General features: G+C 56.3%; 2 protein-coding genes across 5 annotated transcripts in view; both read left to right on the top strand.

The window, feature by feature from the left end:
- The window catches only part of LOC136297577 (protocadherin alpha-2-like), a 139349-nt gene that overhangs the window by 32175 nt on the left and 84215 nt on the right, over nt 1–22959 (top strand). Inside the window, exon 1 of one of the 4 annotated variants that reach the window (XM_066197571.1) lies at nt 6188–11055. The exons of 2 other annotated variants lie outside the window; for them this stretch is intronic. In XM_066197571.1, coding sequence (XP_066053668.1) covers nt 8560–11055 — 2496 coding nt within the window. In that variant the 5' untranslated portion in view covers nt 6188–8559. Of the gene's footprint in view, nt 1–6187; nt 11056–13147; nt 18080–22959 lie in introns of those variants that run through there. One more of the 4 variants, XM_066197570.1, reaches the window with a different exon arrangement.
- Nucleotides 2753–5596, top strand: LOC136297579 (protocadherin alpha-3-like). The gene has a single exon (XM_066197574.1). It carries the CDS (start codon nt 2753–2755, stop codon nt 5369–5371), a length of 2619 nt encoding a protein of 872 aa, XP_066053671.1. The 3' UTR covers nt 5372–5596.

Genomic DNA, 22959 nt, shown 5'->3' on the forward strand with positions numbered 1-22959 from the left:
TTTTGTGGTGATCATGGAGGAAGATGAGGAAGTACAAGGGCTTGGATCATACGCAGAGTGAGACTTCCAGACAGAGGATGGTGCTGAGGCTGAGCAATGTTGGATATTTTGGCAGTGATCCTGTGTGTGGCACTAAATGAGGCCTGGGCCTGTGTGATGGGGAGGGTGAATTTGAGTGGGGAGGAGTGTTGTCTCAGGAAAGTGGAGCTCCTGAGTAGAATGTGGTCTGTGTCATTGTAGAAGAACTGGAGAATGTGTGGTTACCTGTGCAGATCTCATTTCCCATTTCTGAGAGTCATAGAGGATGCCAACAGAAAGCCTTGAGTAAATGCCCAGTACGTAGTGCTGCTCTTGTGGAATCCTCTCAGGATCTCCAGCAGGTCTCAGTATTCTTGCTGTCTGTTCTTCCCTGTGATATTACAGCTTCTGAAGTGACTTGCCATGCATGCCTTTAATCCCTTGTCATTCCTGTGGAATTTTCTGGGTCAATCAGAAACTTTCTGAACTTTTTGATCTTTGTATCATTCTGCCAGCCTTTCATGGGACATTGCATCAGTCATGTCCGTGGTCTTGGTCTCCTAGCTGGCATTAAGGGACACTGTCCGTTCAAACAAATACTCCTGGTCCTGGAGTTCCTTTTTCTGAAGAAGTAACCAGTGATGCTGTAGGTGAGTTACTGCTACCAGAAGCGGCTGTGTGTGAGACAGGTGAACTTTGGTTCCTGTTCAGCTGTGGTATCTTCATGTTGCATTGGCTGAGTATGGCCTGAATTAAAATTCCTGTAGGTTTGGAGCACCATTGTGTGCTCCCATTCGATTCTGCTGTTTCCTGGCACAGGGTGAGAAGGGGGCAGCAAAGACAGATGGAGAGGGGACCTTAATGCTTTTCTCAGAGTAGATGTGTTGGGCATGCAGAGGATGCTTTCAGTGACAATGGCGTGGTGAACTTTTTAATAGCTCTGCAGATGAAAAATGAGTCAGCCCGAATTACTTTTCATCGGGATGGAGGAGGAATGTGGTGTCATCATGGGGAGTTTTTGCAGCATTCTTGGAGGATTATCATGCTGGGATCTGATGGGTTTGATTTTGCAAAGGAGAGACTGCCTTGTGTCACATAGAGTCTGGAGTCTTTTTTTGTATTAGATGTCTGAATGGGTGGACTCTTTTCTGATGTAACAAAACTATTCTTTATGATATGATTGCTTTGTCGATTTATTTCTCGGGTCGTTGAGATGACTGAAGGCGCCAAATGTGGCTTTGATCCTGAAGGGAGAGGAAGCTTCCGGTGCGTGGTAGTAGAGGAAAGCAAGAAAGCAAATCCCTGTCTTGAGGAATGAGAGGTGGAAGGGGAGTGCCCTTTTGCCAAAGGGCCTGTCTGTGCTTCATGACGTGGTGGTGTAACTATTTCAAAAACATTTCCGTAAGTGGAAACAACAATAGAAGATACAAGGATGGCAGCAACAGATACGGAGAAGGAAAGACCGTACAGCGAGGAGAGAGAGAAAATGCAAAGAAAAAAAAAAAAAAAAGGGAAAAAGAGAGAAGGAAACGGACAAAGAAGAAGTGGAATAAAAGGAATAATGGAAGGAATCGTTGCAAGGAAGAGGAATGAGAATTTTTCCAAAGGACATGTTCATTGAGAGTATTGTATAAACATTTGGAAAGAATATTGATAAAGGAAATAGAAGAACATAGGGGATAAAGAAAAAATGAGAAGGAGGGCATAAATAATATGACAGTTAAGAGCATGAAGAAGACAAAGGAAAGGGAACTAGGAAACAGAAGGGAAAGAGAGAAAAAAGAAGAAAATTATTAGCAGAAGAAAATGAAGTAGAAAAAGATATACCAATGAAGGCATCTATACAAGTAAAAAGTAGGACAGAAAGGGAGCAAGGAAGTAACGAAGAGCATGGAAGAAAAAAGCAGGAAGAAAAAGGACCTGATCAACAGGCACCGACCTTATGTTTAGACTCTGAGCGGAGTTGGTCCCTGGCAGCCTTTCCCGCGATTGGAGCAGCACACCTCGGCGCTGATATACCATAACTCGGGCTGAAATGCCATAATTAGCACTAATATACCATATCTCGCGCTGATATAGCGTAATTAGCGCTGAGAGCTCCGATTTTGATGGTCTTCACCGCGGCGCAGGAGGCAACGGGCGAATTGCCGGTGGGAGTGAACAAGTGCAAAGATTGGAAAGGAAGGGGAAATGGCTGAAAGATTAGGACAGGGCAATAAATCAAAGGAGAGAGAACAGGATACACAACAATGGAAAAGGATAGTAAGACTACAAAGAAAAGAAAAGGAAAGAGAAGGGAAAAGCAAACCAATAAAAAAACAGAGAACAAAAAGAAAGGAAGAAAGGAAGGAGAAGAGGAGGGAGAGAAATCACCCAATGCAAGCAAATAGCAAGCGATAAAGGAACAGAGATAAGGAAAAGAAGGAGAACGGAGCAACAGACAGCAGAGGGCATGGCAATGAGGCAGCGGAGGCAGAGGCGCTGTGTGGGAGCGTGTGAGGCGGCGGAGCAGCGCACGGTGTCGCTGCAGGCTCGGGAACGGCGTGTGGGCGGCTCCGCCCCGGTGCGGCGGAGAGCCCGGCTGTGAGCGCGGGGGGGCGGCGCGGGCCGGGCAGCAGAGCCGCTGCGTGCGGGCGGCGGCGGGGAGCCGTGCGGGACCGGGCCGGGGCCGGCACACAGAGCGGCCACAGCGGCGATCCAGCGGCGATCCAGCGGCGGCGATCCGGCGGCGGCGATGGGGGAGCGTTGGTGTGCGGCGGTGCGGGTGCTGGTGCTGCAGGCGGCCTGGGCGCTGGCGGGCGGGCAGGTGCGGTACTCGGTGCCGGAGGAAGCCAAGGCCGGCACGGTGGTGGGCCGTCTGGCGCAGGACCTGGGGCTGGAGGCGGGCGAGGCGGAGGCGCGGCGGCTGCGGCTGGTGGCGCAGGGCCGGCGGGCGAGCGTGGAGGTGAGCGGGGCGAGCGGCGCGCTGGTGGTGAGCTCGCGGCTGGACCGGGAGGAGCTGTGCGCCAAGAGCGCGCCGTGCGCGCTGCGCCTGGAGGTGCTGGTGGAGCGGCCGCTGCGCGTCTTCCATGTGGAGCTGGAGGTCACCGACATCAACGACAATGCCCCCATCTTCCCCGCCGCCCGAAAAAACCTCAGCATCGCGGAACTGTCTGTACCGGGGTCTCGTTTCCCGCTGGAGGGCGCGTCGGATGCGGATATCGGAGCGAATGCGCAGGTCTCGTACACACTCAGCCCCAGCGAGTATTTTACACTCGATATTAAATCGTCTCATGAAAACAGGAAGTCTCTTTTTCTGGTGCTCGCAAAGTCTTTAGACCGGGAGACAATTCCCGTTCACCGGTTGGTGCTGACGGCGAGTGACGGGGGCCGGCCGTCCCTGACAGGGACAATGGAGCTGGTGATCTCGGTGCTGGATGCAAACGACAACGCGCCCCAATTCAACCAGTCAGTGTATAAAGTGCAACTGCTGGAGAACGCTACAAAGGGCATGCTGGTAGCGTGTGTGAATGCCACGGATCCGGACGAAGGAAGCAATAAGGAGTTTTCTTACACCATCTTGAGTTCGATTCCTATCGGTAGCAAAGAACTCTTTACCGTTGACAGCAAGACCGGCGAGATCAGACTGACGGGTACTTTGGACTTCGAAGACGTTCGTTTACACGAATTGCAAATTGAAGCGACAGATAAAGGGACACCACCATTGTCGGGTCATTGCAGCGTGGAATTGCAGGTGCTGGACGTGAACGACAATGCACCGGAGGTGCGGGTGACGTCGCTGTCGGTGCCGGTGTCGGAGGACGCGTCGGTGGGGACGGTGGTGGCCCTGCTGAGCGTGTCGGACCGGGACTCGGGGGCGAACGGGCGCGTGCGGTGCTGGGTGTGGCCGGCGTCGCCGTTCGGTCTGGAGGCGACGTTCGCGGGCTCGTACTCGCTGGTGCTGCGCGAGGCGCTGGACCGGGAGCGGGTGTCGGAGTACGAGGTGGAGGTGCGAGCGGAGGACGGCGGGGCGCCGGCGCTGCGCGCCAGCCGCGGGCTGCGGGTGCCGGTGTCGGACGTGAACGACAACGCGCCGGCGTTCTCGCAGGCCGTGTACACGGTGCTGGCGCGGGAGAACAACGCGGCGGGCGCGGAGCTGGCGCGGCTGTGGGCGCGGGACCCGGACGAGGCGGGCAACGGGCGCGTCAGCTACTCGGTGTGGGAGGGCGGCGCGGCGGCCGTGTCGTCGTCGTCGTCGTCGGGGGCGGGGGCCGGCGGGTGGCGGCCGGCGTCGAGCTACGTGTCGGTGGACGCGGAGAGCGGGCGTGTGTGGGCGCTGCAGCCCCTGGACTACGAGGAGCTGCAGGTGCTGCAGTTCGAGGTGCGTGCGGTGGACGCGGGGGAGCCGCCGCTGTGCGGCAACGCCACGGTGCAGCTCTTCGTGCTGGACGAGAACGACAACGCGCCGGCGCTGCTGCCGGCCGCGGGCTCGGCGCCGGAGGCGGGCGGCGCGGCGGGCGAGGCGGCGGCGGCGGCGGCGGCGGCGGGTTTGGGCTCGGTGTCGGACACGCTGTGGGCGTGGGCGGCGTGGGGGGCGCCGGCGGGGCAGGTGGTGGCCAAGATCCGCGCCGTGGACGCCGACTCGGGCTACAACGCGTGGCTGCGCTACGAGCTGTGGGAGCCGCGGGCCAAGGGCCCCTTCCGCGTCGGGCTGTACAGCGGCGAGGTGAGCACGGCGCGGGCGCTGGACGAGGCGGACGGGCCTCGCCACAGGCTGCTGATCGTCGTGCGCGACCACGGCGAGCCGGCGCGCTCGGCCACGGCCACGCTCAGCGTGTCGCTGGTGGAGGCGGCCGAGGCGGCGCTGGCCGCGGGATCGTCGTCGTCGTCGTCGTCGCGGGCGGCGCTGGGCGCGGAGATGGGGCCCGGCGCGGCCAGCGCGGCCACCAACGTGTGGCTGGTGGTGGCCATCTGCGCCGTGTCCAGCCTGTTCCTGCTGGCCGTGGTGCTGTACGGGGCGTCGCGCTGGGCGCCGCGGGCGGCCGTGCTCTCGGGGCCCGGGCCCACGACGCTGGTGTGCGCCAGCGAAGTGGGCAGCTGGTCGTACTCGCAGCGCCACAGCCGCAGCCTGTGCGTGGCGGACGGCGCGGCCAAGAGCGACCTCATGGTTTTCAGCCCCAACTTCCCTCCGCCGCCGCCCGGCCCCGCGCCCAAGGACACGCAGCCGGAGCCCTCCGCCCTCCTCGACACGGTCAGTGGGACTGCCTTGCTCGCCTCTCTTATTTCCCTCTTTGCCCCTTCTCTCTTGTTTCCTAAACCGGTTCTGGTCTTGTCCCGGCTCCGCCCCCGGTGCCTGAGGGCGATGGGTCCTTAAGTGTGTTATTTGCGCCTCGTTATCTATTGCCTCGTCCTTGCAAGCGAAGAGTATCGCCTTAACCCCTTAGAGTAGGCGTCTGAGATTTGCTGCTGGGGATATCAAGTGTTCTGTCCCAGAATGAAATCACTGCTGCTTGCGATGTGAGCTGTCCCGTGATGTCTCGAGGTTTCTGTTTTGGAGAAAACGTTCTTGCTTGCTGGTTGTGTAGGTTTTCCACGTGCTTGCTAAATGTATTCGGGACAGGCTCTTGTCGTGGCGGTCCCGCAGGCGCTGTGTATCTCCTCAGTGCCTTTGCTGGCTGCTCACCGTGGTGGTATCACGTGTGGTTTCTTCTCTGGCCTCATGGTCTGTTATTTGTCCTCTACAAGGGATGCAAGGCAAGGTAACCGTTTGGACTTCTGTCCTCATGTCACTTTGGAAACTGGAAAGGCTTTGTGGCCTTTTCCTGTTTTGTTTACTACCAAGCTTTTGTTAGCTGTAGTTAAAATTTGCTGTCCTGGCTGGAGTCGTGGTTTGATGGACAGTGTCCCTTTTTTGGGTATATTTTTTTCCAAATGTACATTTGGAACATCTTTACAAATTCACTGTAAATCCTTTTCTAAACAACAGTGACAACAGAAAAATCCTACAACCAATTTCTTCTACACAGTACATAGCCACTATATTGGTGGGTTCACCGCCGTGCTGCTTGGTCTCTCTCAGCTTGCCATCAGTGTCCATCGCCGTGAGACCTGTCCCAACATGATTACAGTAAATGCTACTGTAAATATTAGTCTCAGGTCTCACTATCAGAGCTCAAGGTACAGATGGAGAGTCTGCCAGAGCATGTATATGATGCCATCTGTATGGATTTTACAGTGCTGTCATTGCTGCAAAGGGTAAGCAAAAGTCTAATTGACATCTGAGGTAGGAAAGGAAATTGTGACTTGTCACAGAGGTGAATGTGGCAGTGACACTGAGTAGGTCCTGGCTATGTCCTGGTGTGAAAGGTGACCTTGAAAATTGGGAAGCCTCCTCTGAGGGAAACTGAAATAATTTGTAGGACAATAGGTCATATCATAGGGGGACAGGAATGGGAATTATATCCTTTCCTGGACAATAACTGTTACAGACTGGAGAATGATGGATGCTTAGAGGAAAGCAGGAGGCAGGATGGGCCCAGAGTGTTTCGGCCCAGGATCGTTTCCTGTGTTCCAGGGGTCTGGTGTTGGAGGCCTTCTGGATCTTGAGATAATATGTGGCTTTGAAATGGCCACAGAGTCCTTTCAGGTTATGAATATCTCCCATCAGAAACAATTCCTTGTGCTGCCTCTGTCCTAACACGGGGAATGTTCTGGAAAAAGACTTGATAACATTCAGACTGATGAACCTTTTTGCTGCTTCTTGGGGAAAGTTGTTGTGGGATGGTGGCACTACGAACAGCATTCCATGTGTATTGTAGAGCATTTATTCCAGCTTCCAGAGCTCTTGCCATGGTGGGTCTGTGCTCGTCTTCAGAGAGGATTTTTAAGGGCAGTTGAGGGGGCAGGTGTAATCTTGTGCTTTTCTTCTCCTTCTTGTGCTCATGCACGGTCACTCTGGGTTGGGATGATGTGTCCTGTTATCACACACAGCTCATTCTGGTGTCTGGATGTACACGCCAAACCTCCCCAGCTCCAGAGCAGCCCAGCTCTGGTTTTTTGTTCTTGAAACTCTCACCCAGTTAACACTTTGAGTGCACAAGTGCGTTTGGTGTGATCTCTTGAAGAAGAATATCTGTGGGGATTGGGATCAGTATTGCTCACAACTCTAACCACACAACCTTTAAGAACTCGGTTTGTATCTGCTATTGCTGAAAAGATACAAAGCATCCTTGCATGAGGGAAAAGCCAAAGAGTCACAGAATGGATTTGGAACCCTGTATATATTCTTTGTGCCAGGCACGGGAGAAGGGGGGGGGGATTTGAATACATCTTTGGGGAGGGAATAGAGAATGTCTGTTTAACTGTGGAGATCCCAGTTCCTAGGGTGTAAGATAAAGGATTACAGTAGAATATCGTGAGGGGAATCCCACCACACAGTGCTGCGCTCTGGAATCCTATCAGAACGTCCAGAAGTTCTGGTTATCTTAGGGCACTATTGTTCGTTCCAGTATTGCTGCTTGTGCAGTGTCTGCCCTGCGTGTCTTAATTACTTGGTTTTGATGTGGAATATTGTTTGTCAATGAGAAGCTTTTTGAAATTTGGATCATGCTGCTGTTGCTTCTCTGAACGTTTCCTTGATGTCAGAAAGGAAGAGGAATGAGAGCTTTTCCCAAGGAATATGTCCCTACACCACGTCAAGAATGTTGAAGAAAAGGTAAGACAATTCCCTTCTTGGTAAGGGAAAAGTGAACAGACGATGGAAATGGAACAAAATTGAAAGCAATGAAGGAAGGAAAGATGGATATAGAGAAAGGAAAGAAGAAAGTAGTGGAAAAAGAGAGAGAGAAAGGGATAAACGATAAATGAGTTTACTGGCACGTCACCGACATTACCACTGTACACAAAAAGGGAAGAAGGCGACAAAGAAGAGGAAAAAAGAAGGAAAGAAAGAAGACAAAGAAAACCAGAAAGAAGACACTACTAAAGAATGGGACAAGGAGGCAATTAATAATGGAAGATAAAAAAGAGAAGAAATATAAAAACATGATTACTCACGGACGTTGCTTCAAGTTGCTGGCCGGATCTGGTTGCCAACAGCCTCCGCTCCACTGAGAATATTCCAGCGTTGAAGGCGCTGAAGCCACGTAAATAGAGTTGGTGGATTTGAATACTTTTGTTTGCAGTGCGGCGCCGGAGGCGACTGGCGAGATATCAGAAGGAGTAAGAACAGAGCAGCGGAAAAGGTCCAAAGGATAAAATATAAAAGGAGCACTGTAAGAAGAAATGGCCATGACAGAGCAGGGGTGCGGGCGCTGTGCGGGAGCGTGTGAGGCGGCGGAGCAGCGCACGGTGTCGCTGCAGGCTCGGGAACGGCGTGTGGGCGGCTCCGCCCCGGTGCGGCGGAGAGCCCGGCTGTGAGCGCGGGGGGGCGGCGCGGGCCGGGCAGCAGAGCCGCTGCGTGCGGGCGGCGGCGGGGAGCCGTGCGGGACCGGGCCGGGGCCGGCACACAGAGCGGCCACAGCGGCGATCCGGCGGCGATCCGGCGGCGACCCGGCGGCGGCGATGGGGGAGCGTTGGTGTGCGGCGGTGCGGGTGCTGGTGCTGCAGGCGGCCTGGGCGCTGGCGGGCGGGCAGGTGCGGTACTCGGTGCCGGAGGAAGCCAAGGCCGGCACGGTGGTGGGCCGTCTGGCGCAGGACCTGGGGCTGGAGGCGGGCGAGGCGGAGGCGCGGCGGCTGCGGCTGGTGGCGCAGGGCCGGCGGGCGAGCGTGGAGGTGAGCGGGGCGAGCGGCGCGCTGGTGGTGAGCTCGCGGCTGGACCGGGAGGAGCTGTGCGCCAAGAGCGCGCCGTGCGCGCTGCGCCTGGAGGTGCTGGTGGAGCGGCCGCTGCGCGTCTTCCATGTGGAGCTGGAGGTCACCGACATCAACGACAATGCCCCCATCTTCCCCGCCGCCCGCAGAAACCTCAGCATCGCGGAACTGTCTGTGCCGGGGTCTCGTTTCCCGCTGGAGGGCGCGTCGGATGCGGATATCGGATCGAACGCGCAGCTCTCGTATACACTCAGCCCCAGCGAGCATTTTAGAATAGAGGAAGAAAACAGTAACTCACGCAGTAAGTCCCTATTTCTGGTACTCACGAAAGCGTTGGACCGCGAGACGACTCCCATGCACCGGTTGGTGCTGACGGCGAGTGACGGGGGCCGGCCGTCCCTAACGGGCACGATGGAGCTGGTGATCTCGGTGCTGGATGCGAATGACAACGCACCTCAGTTCAACCAGTCGGTGTATAATGTACATTTGTCCGAGGACGCCATACAAGGGACACTAGTGGTGCAGATGAATGCCACGGACCTGGACGAAGGAACTAACAGAAATGTGAAATATGAAATCAATACAATTGTTCCTCCCGCTGCCTCAGATTTATTCAGCATTGATGTGAATACTGGGGAGATCAGACTGAGGGGCGCCCTGGACTTTGAGGTAGTTAATTTATACGATTTAAATATTAAGGCGACAGATAAAGGGACGCCTCCACTGTCGGGTCACTGCAAGGTGGTGCTGGAGGTGATGGACGTGAACGACAACGCGCCGGAGGTGCGGGTGACGTCGCTGTCGGTGCCGGTGTCGGAGGACGCGTCGGTGGGGACGGTGGTGGCCCTGCTGAGCGTGTCGGACCGGGACTCGGGGGCGAACGGGCGCGTGCGGTGCTGGGTGTGGCCGGCGTCGCCGTTCGGTCTGGAGGCGACGTTCGCGGGCTCGTACTCGCTGGTGCTGCGCGAGGCGCTGGACCGGGAGCGGGTGTCGGAGTACGAGGTGGAGGTGCGAGCGGAGGACGGCGGGGCGCCGGCGCTGCGCGCCAGCCGCGGGCTGCGGGTGCCGGTGTCGGACGTGAACGACAACGCGCCGGCGTTCTCGCAGGCCGTGTACACGGTGCTGGCGCGGGAGAACAACGCGGCGGGCGCGGAGCTGGCGCGGCTGTGGGCGCGGGACCCGGACGAGGCGGGCAACGGGCGCGTCAGCTACTCGGTGTGGGAGGGCGGCGCGGCGGCCGTGTCGTCGTCGTCGTCGTCGGGGGCGGGGGCCGGCGGGTGGCGGCCGGCGTCGAGCTACGTGTCGGTGGACGCGGAGAGCGGGCGTGTGTGGGCGCTGCAGCCCCTGGACTACGAGGAGCTGCAGGTGCTGCAGTTCGAGGTGCGCGCGGTGGACGCGGGGGAGCCGCCGCTGTGCGGCAACGCCACGGTGCAGCTCTTCGTGCTGGACGAGAACGACAACGCGCCGGCGCTGCTGCCGGCCGCGGGCTCGGCGCCGGAGGCGGGCGGCGCGGCGGGCGAGGCGGCGGCGGCGGCGGCGGCGGGTTTGGGCTCGGTGTCGGACACGCTGTGGGCGTGGGCGGCGTGGGGGGCGCCGGCGGGGCAGGTGGTGGCCAAGATCCGCGCCGTGGACGCCGACTCGGGCTACAACGCGTGGCTGCGCTACGAGCTGTGGGAGCCGCGGGCCAAGGGCCCCTTCCGCGTCGGGCTGTACAGCGGCGAGGTGAGCACGGCGCGGGCGCTGGACGAGGCGGACGGGCCTCGCCACAGGCTGCTGATCGTCGTGCGCGACCACGGCGAGCCGGCGCGCTCGGCCACGGCCACGCTCAGCGTGTCGCTGGTGGAGGCGGCCGAGGCGGCGCTGGCCGCGGGATCGTCGTCGTCGTCGTCGTCGTCGCGGGCGGCGCTGGGCGCGGAGATGGGGCCCGGCGCGGCCAGCGCGGCCACCAACGTGTGGCTGGTGGTGGCCATCTGCGCCGTGTCCAGCCTGTTCCTGCTGGCCGTGGTGCTGTACGGGGCGTCGCGCTGGGCGCCGCGGGCGGCCGTGCTCTCGGGGCCCGGGCCCACGACGCTGGTGTGCGCCAGCGAAGTGGGCAGCTGGTCGTACTCGCAGCGCCACAGCCGCAGCCTGTGCGTGGCGGACGGCGCGGCCAAGAGCGACCTCATGGTTTTCAGCCCCAACTTCCCTCCGCCGCCGCCCGGCCCCGCGCCCAAGGACACGCAGCCGGAGCCCTCCGCCCTCCTCGACACGGTCAGTGGCCCCCCCCTTGCTCACGGCTTGATCTTTCATCCGCCGCGTCTTTTCTTCTCTGCCCATTGTCTCCCGCCCCCTGGGTAGTTCTTGCTTGTAGCGAGGCTCCGCCCCCGCAGCCCGAGGGCTGAGGGTGTTTGAGGATATTAAAGGGGCAGTTTCATTTTCGGCCTTGTCCTTCCCTGGTTTTGCAATTTCTTGGTGTGTGGAAGCAGAAATAAGGTATTTTGTCACACCAGAGGACTTACCAGCCGCAGCTCAGTCCTGCTGCGCTGGACAGGAGTTTTACCCTTGGATGAAATCACTTCCTATTGCAGGGAGAGGTGCCTCTAAGCACCAGCTTTGCAGGCAACTTTCTTGCTTTTTTGCATTAAGGGTTTCAGTGTCAGGTTGATGGGGAATACAACACAAGCCGTGTTGGTGACAGTCCCCCAGTGAGTGAGTATTGAATATCATTCCTTTGCTGACTTCTGACCATATTGGTATTAGGTCTGGATTATTTTTGAAAACTGTCTTCTTTAGTTTTCCTTGCACGACATGTGACACAAAATTACTTGGGACTTAACATTTTTGTCTCCCTGTGGAAACAGCAATCCTGCATTTAGGTTCTATCAGCAGATTCATTAAGAAAGTAGAAAGGACTGTATGAACTTTTATTATCATCTTCCTTGTATCTTTATTCCTTCCTGTAAAGGAAGAAAATTGTAGCATATTTATTAAAATGGGTGTGGCAGTGTCAGAATAAGGCCCAGATATTTTTATCTGTGACCTTGAGCTGAGGATGACCTGCCCAAGGAAGTTGGGATTCATCGCAAAGACCATGGGCCGTGTCTTTAGACAAGAATGAGTGATGACGTGGTTGTCTGGAGAACTCATGTCCCAGAGTGAGCAATGAAGGCTACCTAGAGAAAACTGTGAAGCAAGATGGGCACAGAGCGCTTTTGCCTGGGATCCTTTGCAAGGCTCTAAAGTTCTGGAGTTGGAGGCCTTGTGGATCTTGAGATGCTGTGTGGTATTAAAATGGCCACAAAGTCCTTTGAGGTGATGAAGTTCTTCCAAACAGAAAGAGATTTGTGCTGATACATTGTTAGTATATGGAATACGTTGGTAAGAGGAAACGGAATGCTGAATATTGTTTGATGAACCACTTCCCTCATTTTGAGAAAGGCATTGTGGGAGGGTAGGACTTCAGCTTGCTGGAGTCCTTGAGTAGGGGTGGATGTCTGTAGTAGCTTCCTCATCTGTTGATTTTGCCATGATAGTTCCTTGCTGCTTGTCAAGTGGGATTTCCAAGAGGATGTGATGAGGAAGAGAGTATAATCTCTGTGTGCCTCATATCTCCCACTTGAGCGATTGCAGGGTCAGACTCAGTAGAAATGGGGTGTCCCCTTGTCATGCTTAACCCCGACACCTGCACGGCCAAACAAAACCCTGCAGAGCAGCCCAGCTCTGATGTTATAGAAATTCTCCCCCACAGTTTATCTTGTGACTGTGCTTGTGCTTCAGCATTTGGTGTGGTTCTCTCAAAGCAAAATGAATCTGGATGAGGATCAGAGCTGTCACTCTGATCACAGAATTTTAAATATCTGTAATATGTAGCTCTGTGGTGTTTCTATCTGAGATTGCTGAAAAAGCACAGAACATTTAGGATTAACTTCACACAGTCTGCCAGACATTCTGTGGCTTTGCATTCTTTCATAAGTTCTTTGAGGCAATTGTGAGGGAAGGTGAGGATGTGTGGAGGCCTGGATCATGCTCAGAGTGGGTTTCATTGCTGGGGCAAGCTGTTTTGGTGGGGCAGTTTGGCTGCTGCAGCTGTAATTCTCCAAGTGGCATGGAGTATTGCTTAGGCCCTCTGTCATGGGGAGGGTGACTCTTAGCGGGAAGTTTCTTCACTGAAGAAATGGAAATGCTGTGTAACATAGGGACCATCACTGGGGAAGAAAAGCTCCAGCTGCTTAGCTGGAGATTAATTTCCCAGAGCTTGGGATAGAGGATTCCACTGGAAAACCTTTGAAGGCACCTGTCACTCAGGATTGCTTGCCTGGGATCCTCTCAGGTCCTTCTGAAGTCCTGTGTCTCCTTGGTATTCTCCATGCTCTTCCTGCCAGGTGTGAAGACATCTACCATACACAGCTCAGACCACTTGCTTTTGAAAATATGGTGTTAATGAAACAGCAGCTTTTCCAAATATCAGTCTTGCTTGGTCAGCCTTCTCCAAAGCTCTCCTTGTTTACATCTCTGCTCTTCTCTTGATAGAGAGTGGAAAAAAGTTCTATCCATAAACAAGAAGTTGCCAGACCTGGCATTTTGATATGGTGTAATAAGACCTTCTAGTTTTCTTCTCTCCTTTTACCAAAAAAAAAATCCATATTTTTAATTTTTTCTACTTTAGCATTGGCAATGTGTTGGTAACAGTGGATGAAATGCAGACTGGTGAATTTTGGCAGCTGTCAGGTAGCAGAGTTTCCAGCAGCTGACCATCAGTATGGGGGATGGGTTTTCCAGTCTTTTAAGCTGAGATTGACGTTGGGAGAATGTTCTTAGATTTGCAGGGTCTCTCCTAGTTTGCATTTGATAAAAGCACATGAAGGAGCATTATCCTCTGTTCAGTGATTTAGAGGCTTTTGCAGAATGTGGGTCATTTCCCCCTATTCATCTTCCCCAGAAATCTCTGATAACATTAAAAGAAAATATGCTTCAGAACCGATTCCCTCCCTTCAAAATAAATCTCGTCTGAAGAAGGAGCCAGGGATGCTTCAGGTAAGTTGCTGTTACCTAAAGAAGATGAGTCTGAAAGACAGTTGTACCTTTATGCGTCTTTAGTCGTGGTACTTAGTCATGGTCATTTTGGATTGGCCAAATGTGCCTGGATTTGGATTTGGAGTTGGTGATCCTTATGGATGCCTTCCATTTTGAAGAGTTCTATGATTCCTTTACTGCATCAGAAGAGCACCGCTGCCTCCTCCCATTCCTATCTTGCTTCTTCCAGACACAGTACAAGCAAATGACAGGAAGCACAGATGAAGAAAGGACCCTAACACATTTCTCAGAGTGGATCTGTTGGGAGTCTGCAGTGTGTTCTCAGAGAAAATGAAATGACACAGATAAAATGACTTTGTTGCCTTTACCCTGTGTATCAGGCTTCGCAGAGGCGTTCCACGGGGAGTAATGCCCCTGGGGATGGACGTTCTTGCTGTGTTTCTGTCTGCTGGCCTGCCTGAAATATGAAGCCAGAAATTTACATTCATCATGCAGGTGGCAGATGAGGCCTGAAAAAGTCCTTCATCGAGGTATATGAAGAGTGTTCGGACACTGTAGTTGCTCCATAATTCTTTCAGCACTCAGGAAGGATTGGTCTGCTGGGCCGTGATGGCTTTGAGGTCCTGAAGAAGATTCCCCTGGGCTGTTTGTGCTGAGTGAAGTCTGTTTGCACTAATGTCAAAGAACCTAGGGATTTGGCCTGTGTTTCTGAGGGCTGTGGATACTCTTCTTGGAGAGGATGGGGCCTGAGGAGTGTGCTTTCCTTCCAGACCGTGAGGTGCAATAGCCCTCTGTCAGTCTGGCATAGTCTTGAAGTGAGCAGGAAGTTTGTTCCTTGAGTGGAGAGATGAAAGACAACAGCGGAGAGGAACAAGAACTGTTACCAATGGCCTGTTCTTGCTTCATGGGGAGGGTGATGAAATCACATGGAAAAATACATTGATTAAAGAGATGAAGAAGAAACAAAGAGAGAAGAAGAGAGTATATGTGTGCATAAGGACAGTGACAAGGAAGAAGAAGATGGGAAAAGGAAGGCAGGAATGCAGGCAGGCAGGAAGGACAAGTTTACTGGCATGCCGCAGATTCTACTGCTGTACACAGGAAGGGACAAGATCAAGAAAGGAGGACATAAAAGGAGTGAGAGAAAACAAAATCAAAACGAAAATGCCGTGAAGGATTGACACAAGGAGGTAACTAAGGATGAAAGATGACAAAGAGAAAAAAGAAAACAACAGTAAAGGACACGAGCAATAGTCACCGACCTTACCTCTAATCGCTGGGTGAAACTGGTTCTGAAAAGCCTCTGCCTGGATTAGAATATTCCGTGGTCTGACAGTAATGCCACGTAAGTCGAGTTCGTGGATCCAGCTTGTTTATTGTGCTGTCTGGCTGCGGAGGCCTCTTGCAGGTTACCGGAAGGGGTAAAGAGGAGGAGACAGGAAGAAAAAAAAAGAAGAAAAAAAGTTTAAAGAAGAAAATTAAAGACGAGCACGTTTGGAAGAGAAAAAGAAAAGGAGATGGCCATGATGGAGCGGAGCGTGTGAGGCGGCGGAGCAGCGCACGGTGTCGCTGCAGGCTCGGGAACGGCGTGTGGGCGGCTCCGCCCCGGTGCGGCGGAGAGCCCGGCTGTGAGCGCGGGGGGGCGGCGCGGGCCGGGCAGCAGAGCCGCTGCGTGCGGGCGGCGGCGGGGAGCCGTGCGGGACCGGGCCGGGGCCGGCACACAGAGCGGCCACAGCGGCGATCCGGCGGCGATCCAGCGGCGGCGATGGGGGAGCGTTGGTGTGCGGCGGTGCGGGTGCTGGTGCTGCAGGCGGCCTGGGCGCTGGCGGGCGGGCAGGTGCGGTACTCGGTGCCGGAGGAAGCCAAGGCCGGCACGGTGGTGGGCCGTCTGGCGCAGGACCTGGGGCTGGAGGCGGGCGAGGCGGAGGCGCGGCGGCTGCGGCTGGTGGCGCAGGGCCGGCGGGCGAGCGTGGAGGTGAGCGGGGCGAGCGGCGCGCTGGTGGTGAGCTCGCGGCTGGACCGGGAGGAGCTGTGCGCCAAGAGCGCGCCGTGCGCGCTGCGCCTGGAGGTGCTGGTGGAGCGGCCGCTGCGCGTCTTCCATGTGGAGCTGGAGGTCACCGACATCAACGACAATGCCCCCATCTTCCCCGCCGCCCGAAAAAACCTCAGCATCGCGGAATTCACCACTCTGCCGGGGTCTCGTTTCCCGCTGGAGGGCGCGTCGGATGCGGATATCGGAGCGAACGCGCAGCTCTCGTACACACTCAGCCCCAGCGAGCATTTTACACTCGATATTAAATCGTCTCATGAAAACAGGAAGTCTCTCTTTCTGGTGCTCGCAAAGTCTTTAGACCGGGAGACAATTCCCGTTCACCGGTTGGTGCTGACGGCGAGTGACGGGGGCCGGCCGTCCCTGACAGGGACAATGGAGCTGGTGATCTCGGTGCTGGATGCAAACGACAACGCGCCCCAATTCAACCAGTCAGTGTATAAAGTGGAGCTACTGGAGAACGCTACAAAGGGCATGCTGGTAGCGTGTGTGAATGCCACGGATCCGGACGAAGGAAGCAATAAGGAGTTTTCTTACACCATCTTGAGTTCGATTCCTATCGGTAGCAAAGAACTCTTTACCGTTGACAGCAAGACCGGCGAGATCAGACTGACGGGTACTTTGGACTTCGAAGACGTTCGTTTACACGAATTGCAAATTGAAGCGACAGATAAAGGGACACCACCATTGTCGGGTCATTGCAGCGTGGAATTGCAGGTGCTGGACGTGAACGACAACGCGCCGGAGGTGCGGGTGACGTCGCTGTCGGTGCCGGTGGCGGAGGACGCGTCGGTGGGGACGGTGGTGGCCCTGCTGAGCGTGTCGGACCGGGACTCGGGGGCGAACGGGCGCGTGCGGTGCTGGGTGTGGCCGGCGTCGCCGTTCGGTCTGGAGGCGACGTTCGCGGGCTCGTACTCGCTGGTGCTGCGCGAGGCGCTGGACCGGGAGCGGGTGTCGGAGTACGAGGTGGAGGTGCGAGCGGAGGACGGCGGGGCGCCGGCGCTGCGCGCCAGCCGCGGGCTGCGGGTGCCGGTGTCGGACGTGAACGATAACGCGCCGGCGTTCTCGCAGGCCGTGTACACGGTGCTAGCGCGGGAGAACAACGCGGCGGGCGCGGAGCTGGCGCGGCTGTGGGCGCGGGACCCGGACGAGGCGGGCAACGGGCGCGTCAGCTACTCGGTGTGGGAGGGCGGCGCGGCGGCCGTGTCGTCGTCGTCGTCGTCGGGGGCGGGGGCCGGCGGGTGGCGGCCGGCGTCGAGCTACGTGTCGGTGGACGCGGAGAGCGGGCGTGTGTGGGCGCTGCAGCCCCTGGACTACGAGGAGCTGCAGGTGCTGCAGTTCGAGGTGCGCGCGGTGGACGCGGGGGAGCCGCCGCTGTGCGGCAACGCCACGGTGCAGCTCTTCGTGCTGGACGAGAACGACAACGCGCCGGCGCTGCTGCCGGCCGCGGGCTCGGCGCCGGAGGCGGGCGGCGCGGCGGGCGAGGCGGCGGCGGCGGCGGCGGCGGGTTTGGGCTCGGTGTCGGACACGCTGTGGGCGTGGGCGGCGTGGGGGGCGCCGGCGGGGCAGGTGGTGGCCAAGATCCGCGCCGTGGACGCCGACTCGGGCTACAACGCGTGGCTGCGCTACGAGCTGTGGGAGCCGCGGGCCAAGGGCCCCTTCCGCGTCGGGCTGTACAGCGGCGAGGTGAGCACGGCGCGGGCGCTGGACGAGGCGGACGGGCCTCGCCACAGGCTGCTGATCGTCGTGCGCGACCACGGCGAGCCGGCGCGCTCGGCCACGGCCACGCTCAGCGTGTCGCTGGTGGAGGCGGCCGAGGCGGCGCTGGCCGCGGGATCGTCGTCGTCGTCGTCGTCGCGGGCGGCGCTGGGCGCGGAGATGGGGCCCGGCGCGGCCAGCGCGGCCACCAACGTGTGGCTGGTGGTGGCCATCTGCGCCGTGTCCAGCCTGTTCCTGCTGGCCGTGGTGCTGTACGGGGCGTCGCGCTGGGCGCCGCGGGCGGCCGTGCTCTCGGGGCCCGGGCCCACGACGCTGGTGTGCGCCAGCGAAGTGGGCAGCTGGTCGTACTCGCAGCGCCACAGCCGCAGCCTGTGCGTGGCGGACGGCGCGGCCAAGAGCGACCTCATGGTTTTCAGCCCCAACTTCCCTCCGCCGCCGCCCGGCCCCGCGCCCAAGGACACGCAGCCGGAGCCCTCCGCTCTCCTCGACACGGTCAGTGTTTGTCCCTTTCTCGCTCTTCCCCCTCTCACTCGTCCCCCGTACAGTTCCTGCCTGGAGCCGGGCTCCGCCCTCTCAGCGCAGGGGCGGTCCGTGTTTCATGGTCGTTTACCCTCTGACTGCTGGTTGCATTATCCCTCGTCCTCAGGATCTGTAATATGTTACATCGCAGCAGGTTTCTTATGCCACTGTGGTCTTCCCTTCTCCTTCTACCGTGTTAAGGAAGGAAGCTCTGCAAAATACTTAAATCTTGGTGCCCGCTGTCCAAAGTCGAATGAAATACTTTTTTGTCTTGCGGCGTCTGGTGAGTCTTGCCTTTTTGATGGCTCTGAGAATGTTGTTCATATAAATGTCACTTTCTTCTCTCTTCTGTAATTTCTGAACATTACGTGGCCGGTTCAGGATCAGTCGCAGTCTGTCTTAAAGCTTCATCTTTTTCTTGTCTACTCAGCTTTTTATTCTCCTGCACTGAAAATATTTTGCCATTTCCCTACCTAGATCTTCAGGGTCATCAACTCTTTCTGCAGTTCTTTTTCAGCAGACCTGTATTTGAACTCTGCACCCTAGGGTGATATCTCCTGTAATCTTTGATTTATTACTGTTCGTGACTTTCTGAGATCAGCTCATGAGTTATTAAATAGAACAATTCTTTGTAAAGATCTCTACCCGACTGCAGTGTTTACCTAATCTTGCTGGTTTATCAGGTCTGGTTTTCTTCCATCTGTCGAGTTAATCAGAACTCTTAGTGCCTCTTTCAGTCTTTGATTTTGATTGGAGTATCTTCACTTGCCCATATTTCCCTGTCTTAAAGGAATTCATTCCCTAATGAATATCTTGCTTTTGACTGCTGTCAATTGCTGGTTTCCAGTCTTGTCTTATTCAGAAGTCTGTCCTCCTTTTTGATTCACCTCTGAAACAGAAATCTATATAATAAAGTTCTTGCCTCTTCAGTGCGCATGGCATATATTAATTTGTGAAGTACTACAGAATTACTATGGACATGAAAAAGACAGATGTGTTTAATGTTTTCCTCTTCTAAGTACGATTGAAATGCACTTTCTAATGTAAGGTACTTAATTGCAGAAGAACAGTTACCGAAAGAGATGTCAAAATGTGCAGCTGTAGTGCTAGACCGAGCAAGACATATTGATAGAGGATTTGTTTTTGATGGGTTAATGTATTTGTAGAAGCAACTGAGTTTGGTTTCTGACTTGGGTAGCCCCATGTACCCAGCAGTCATAGGCACTGTATTTCTAGGATGTTGTGGGATTTTAACATGATCTTATTTGTGCTTACTTAATTTAATTTTATTTTTCCCCTCCCTGAAAATACTTTAAAAAATAAACTATATTTTTTGGCTCATTGTGTGCTTGCTCATTGTTAGAATAGCAAAAGTTTTAATTAAAAATGTCTCTTGAGAGACCAACATGGACTTTTTTAGCGTTTTGTATCTTCTTTTGTTGTTGTTTTTTACCGCCGGGTGCATGCATCATTGATTCTTCCTGCGGTAGAACCAGCAGCTCACTAATCTGTGATATTACCTGGTTTATGTTACTGCCTGGCCTACATGGCGGAGCAGCAGAAAATGCTGTAGTTGTGTAGAGAAGAGGCTCTGATGTGTTTATGTCAGCAGATGAGGTGGGAGCCTGGGAACATGTTAAGAGGTGACTGTGCCTTGCCAGAACAGTGGTGCAACCCTTTTGTCTCGTCTTCAGTTGTGTCATGGTTGTATGATTCTGCTGTGTCCTGCACAGCTCATCCCCATCAGTACCAGGTACACTGTTTTGCCATACTATGTTTCTACCTGCCTAAAAATGATCGCCAAGACCTTGATCTTCATTGTGCAGCTACACTTGGGGGATAAAACTTACAGAAAATACTTTACTGACACATAAAGGGGAGAGAGTTCAGGTTCCCTGAGCTATTTTACCCTTCTGAGAGGATTTCTGCTTTGTTGGTTATGTTTAGAGCATAGAGTTAGGGAGTCGCAGATGGAGTTGAAAGTCTTTGGAATTGGTATGTGCTGATGCTTTACTCGGTTGGAAATATGCTTCAGAAGGCACAACAATCTTGCCATTGAGAGACACAGGTACTCTTTGTAAAATGATGGGTTTACTGTATTATTTACTCTACAAAGAACCAAGGAGACTGTGTGGAATTGCTCAGCTACATCCCTGTCACAAAGCCATGAAAAGGTAAGCGATTTCTGTTTCTAGGATTCCTGGACTAAACCAAATATATTACATGTGAATCTATGTCTTCTGAAGACCTGAGTACTTTCTGTAGATGGAAGAACAAGGATACAATCTTCTTCTGTAGAGGAAACAACTGAAATATCTTCCAGAAGGAAACATAAATGAGAAAATTGACTTATGCCTCCTCAGGCATAAGAGAAGATAAAGTCCGGAGATTAGAAGTGGGGTAGACTTCATGCAGTGAAGATATTCCTAGGTGTGATCCCTGGGTTAATATGGGCGTTCAATTATATGTACATTTTGGCAAGCGTACTTCTGAATTAAAGTGCCTTAAGGAAGGAGAAGAGGAGAAGGAGAAGGGGAGGAGACAAAAGAACCAAATATTACCGCTGCGAAGGAAGGCATTCGGAAGGGAAATCGCGGAGCGCGTCGCCGAGCGGGCGGAGCCGCGGCAGGTCCATCCCCGCACGGAGCCACTGCGGCAGGGGGAGGAGGGCAGCGGGCGGCGGCTCACGGAAGGAGCCGCGCTCGGACACCAGGTGCCGCTGTTGGCCGCGAAGGTGCCGGGAGACACGGAGAGCGGGCGGCAGCTCCTCCCCGAGCCTCAGTGACGGTGCTGTCAGCGGGAGGAAGAATGCGCTGGAGCGGCCCGGGCGGGGCGCCGAGAAAGCCGAGCGGCGTGCCGCTCCTCCCAGGGAGACCCTAAGGAGGACGTCGGGGAAGCGGCGGAGAGCCGGTCAGGGCCAGGGAAGGTCCCGGAGGTGACAGCAGCGGCGATGCTGTGGGGGTCCGTGCTGCGGGTGCTGGTGCTGCAGGCGGCCTGGGCGCTGGCGGGCGGGCAGGTGCGGTACTCGGTGCCGGAGGAAGCCAAGGCCGGCACGGTGGTGGGCCGTCTGGCGCAGGACCTGGGGCTGGAGGCGGGCGAGGCGGAGGCGCGGCGGCTGCGGCTGGTGGCGCAGGGCCGGCGGGCGAGCGTGGAGGTGAGCGGGGCGAGCGGCGCGCTGGTGGTGAGCTCGCGGCTGGACCGGGAGGAGCTGTGCGCCAAGAGCGCGCCGTGCGCGCTGCGCCTGGAGGTGCTGGTGGAGCGGCCGCTGCGCGTCTTCCATGTGGAGCTGGAGGTCACCGACATCAACGACAATGCCCCCATCTTCCGTGTGGAAGAAGAAGCCCTTAACATCGCGGAATCGTCGCTGCCGGGGTCTCGTTTCCCGCTGGAGGGCGCGTCGGATGCGGATATCGGAGCGAATGCGGAGATCTCGTACACACTCAGCCCCAGCGAGTATTTCAGTCTTGATCAGGGGAATAATGATCAGAGTGTATCTTTGGGACTCATTTTGACTAAAGCATTGGACCGCGAGACGATTCCCGTTCACCGGTTGGTGCTGACGGCGAGTGACGGGGGCCGGCCGTCTCTGACGGGGACAATGGAGCTGGTGATCTCGGTGCTGGATGCGAACGACAACGCGCCTCAGTTCAACCAGTCAGTGTATAAAGTTAAAGCCTTAGAAGGTTCAGAGCTCGGGACTCTGTTAGTGACGCTTAGTGCCACGGATCCTGATGAAGGGATCAACAGCGATATTATATATTTATTTAGTAGACGTGTGAGTACAAAAGTTAAAGAAATGTTCACTATCGACGAAAACAAAGGAGAAATCAGACTACAAGGCAAATTAGACTATGAAGAAATGGATAGTTATGAGATCCCGGTAGAGGCAAGGGACAAAGGCTCCCCCCCGCTTTCAGGTCACTGCAAAGTGGTATTGCAGGTGGTGGACGTGAACGACAACGCGCCGGAGGTGCGGGTGACGTCGCTGTCGGTGCCGGTGTCGGAGGACGCGTCGGTGGGGACGGTGGTGGCCCTGCTGAGCGTGTCGGACCGGGACTCGGGGGCGAACGGGCGCGTGCGGTGCTGGGTGTGGCCGGCGTCGCCGTTCGGTCTGGAGGCGACGTTCGCGGGCTCGTACTCGCTGGTGCTGCGCGAGGCGCTGGACCGGGAGCGGGTGTCGGAGTACGAGGTGGAGGTGCGAGCGGAGGACGGCGGGGCGCCGGCGCTGCGCGCCAGCCGCGGGCTGCGGGTGCCGGTGTCGGACGTGAACGACAACGCGCCGGCGTTCTCGCAGGCCGTGTACACGGTGCTGGCGCGGGAGAACAACGCGGCGGGCGCGGAGCTGGCGCGGCTGTGGGCGCGGGACCCGGACGAGGCGGGCAACGGGCGCGTCAGCTACTCGGTGTGGGAGGGCGGCGCGGCGGCCGTGTCGTCGTCGTCGTCGTCGGGGGCGGGGGCCGGCGGGTGGCGGCCGGCGTCGAGCTACGTGTCGGTGGACGCGGAGAGCGGGCGTGTGTGGGCGCTGCAGCCCCTGGACTACGAGGAGCTGCAGGTGCTGCAGTTCGAGGTGCGCGCGGTGGACGCGGGGGAGCCGCCGCTGTGCGGCAACGCCACGGTGCAGCTCTTCGTGCTGGACGAGAACGACAACGCGCCGGCGCTGCTGCCGGCCGCGGGCTCGGCGCCGGAGGCGGGCGGCGCGGCGGGCGAGGCGGCGGCGGCGGCGGCGGCGGGTTTGGGCTCGGTGTCGGACACGCTGTGGGCGTGGGCGGCGTGGGGGGCGCCGGCGGGGCAGGTGGTGGCCAAGATCCGCGCCGTGGACGCCGACTCGGGCTACAACGCGTGGCTGCGCTACG

Source organism: Chamaea fasciata, unplaced genomic scaffold (assembly GCF_029207755.1).
Source record: "Chamaea fasciata isolate MVZ Bird 193981 ecotype frontalis unplaced genomic scaffold, bChaFas1.0.hap1 SCAF_15, whole genome shotgun sequence".
NCBI classification, from domain to species: domain Eukaryota; kingdom Metazoa; phylum Chordata; class Aves; order Passeriformes; family Sylviidae; genus Chamaea; species Chamaea fasciata.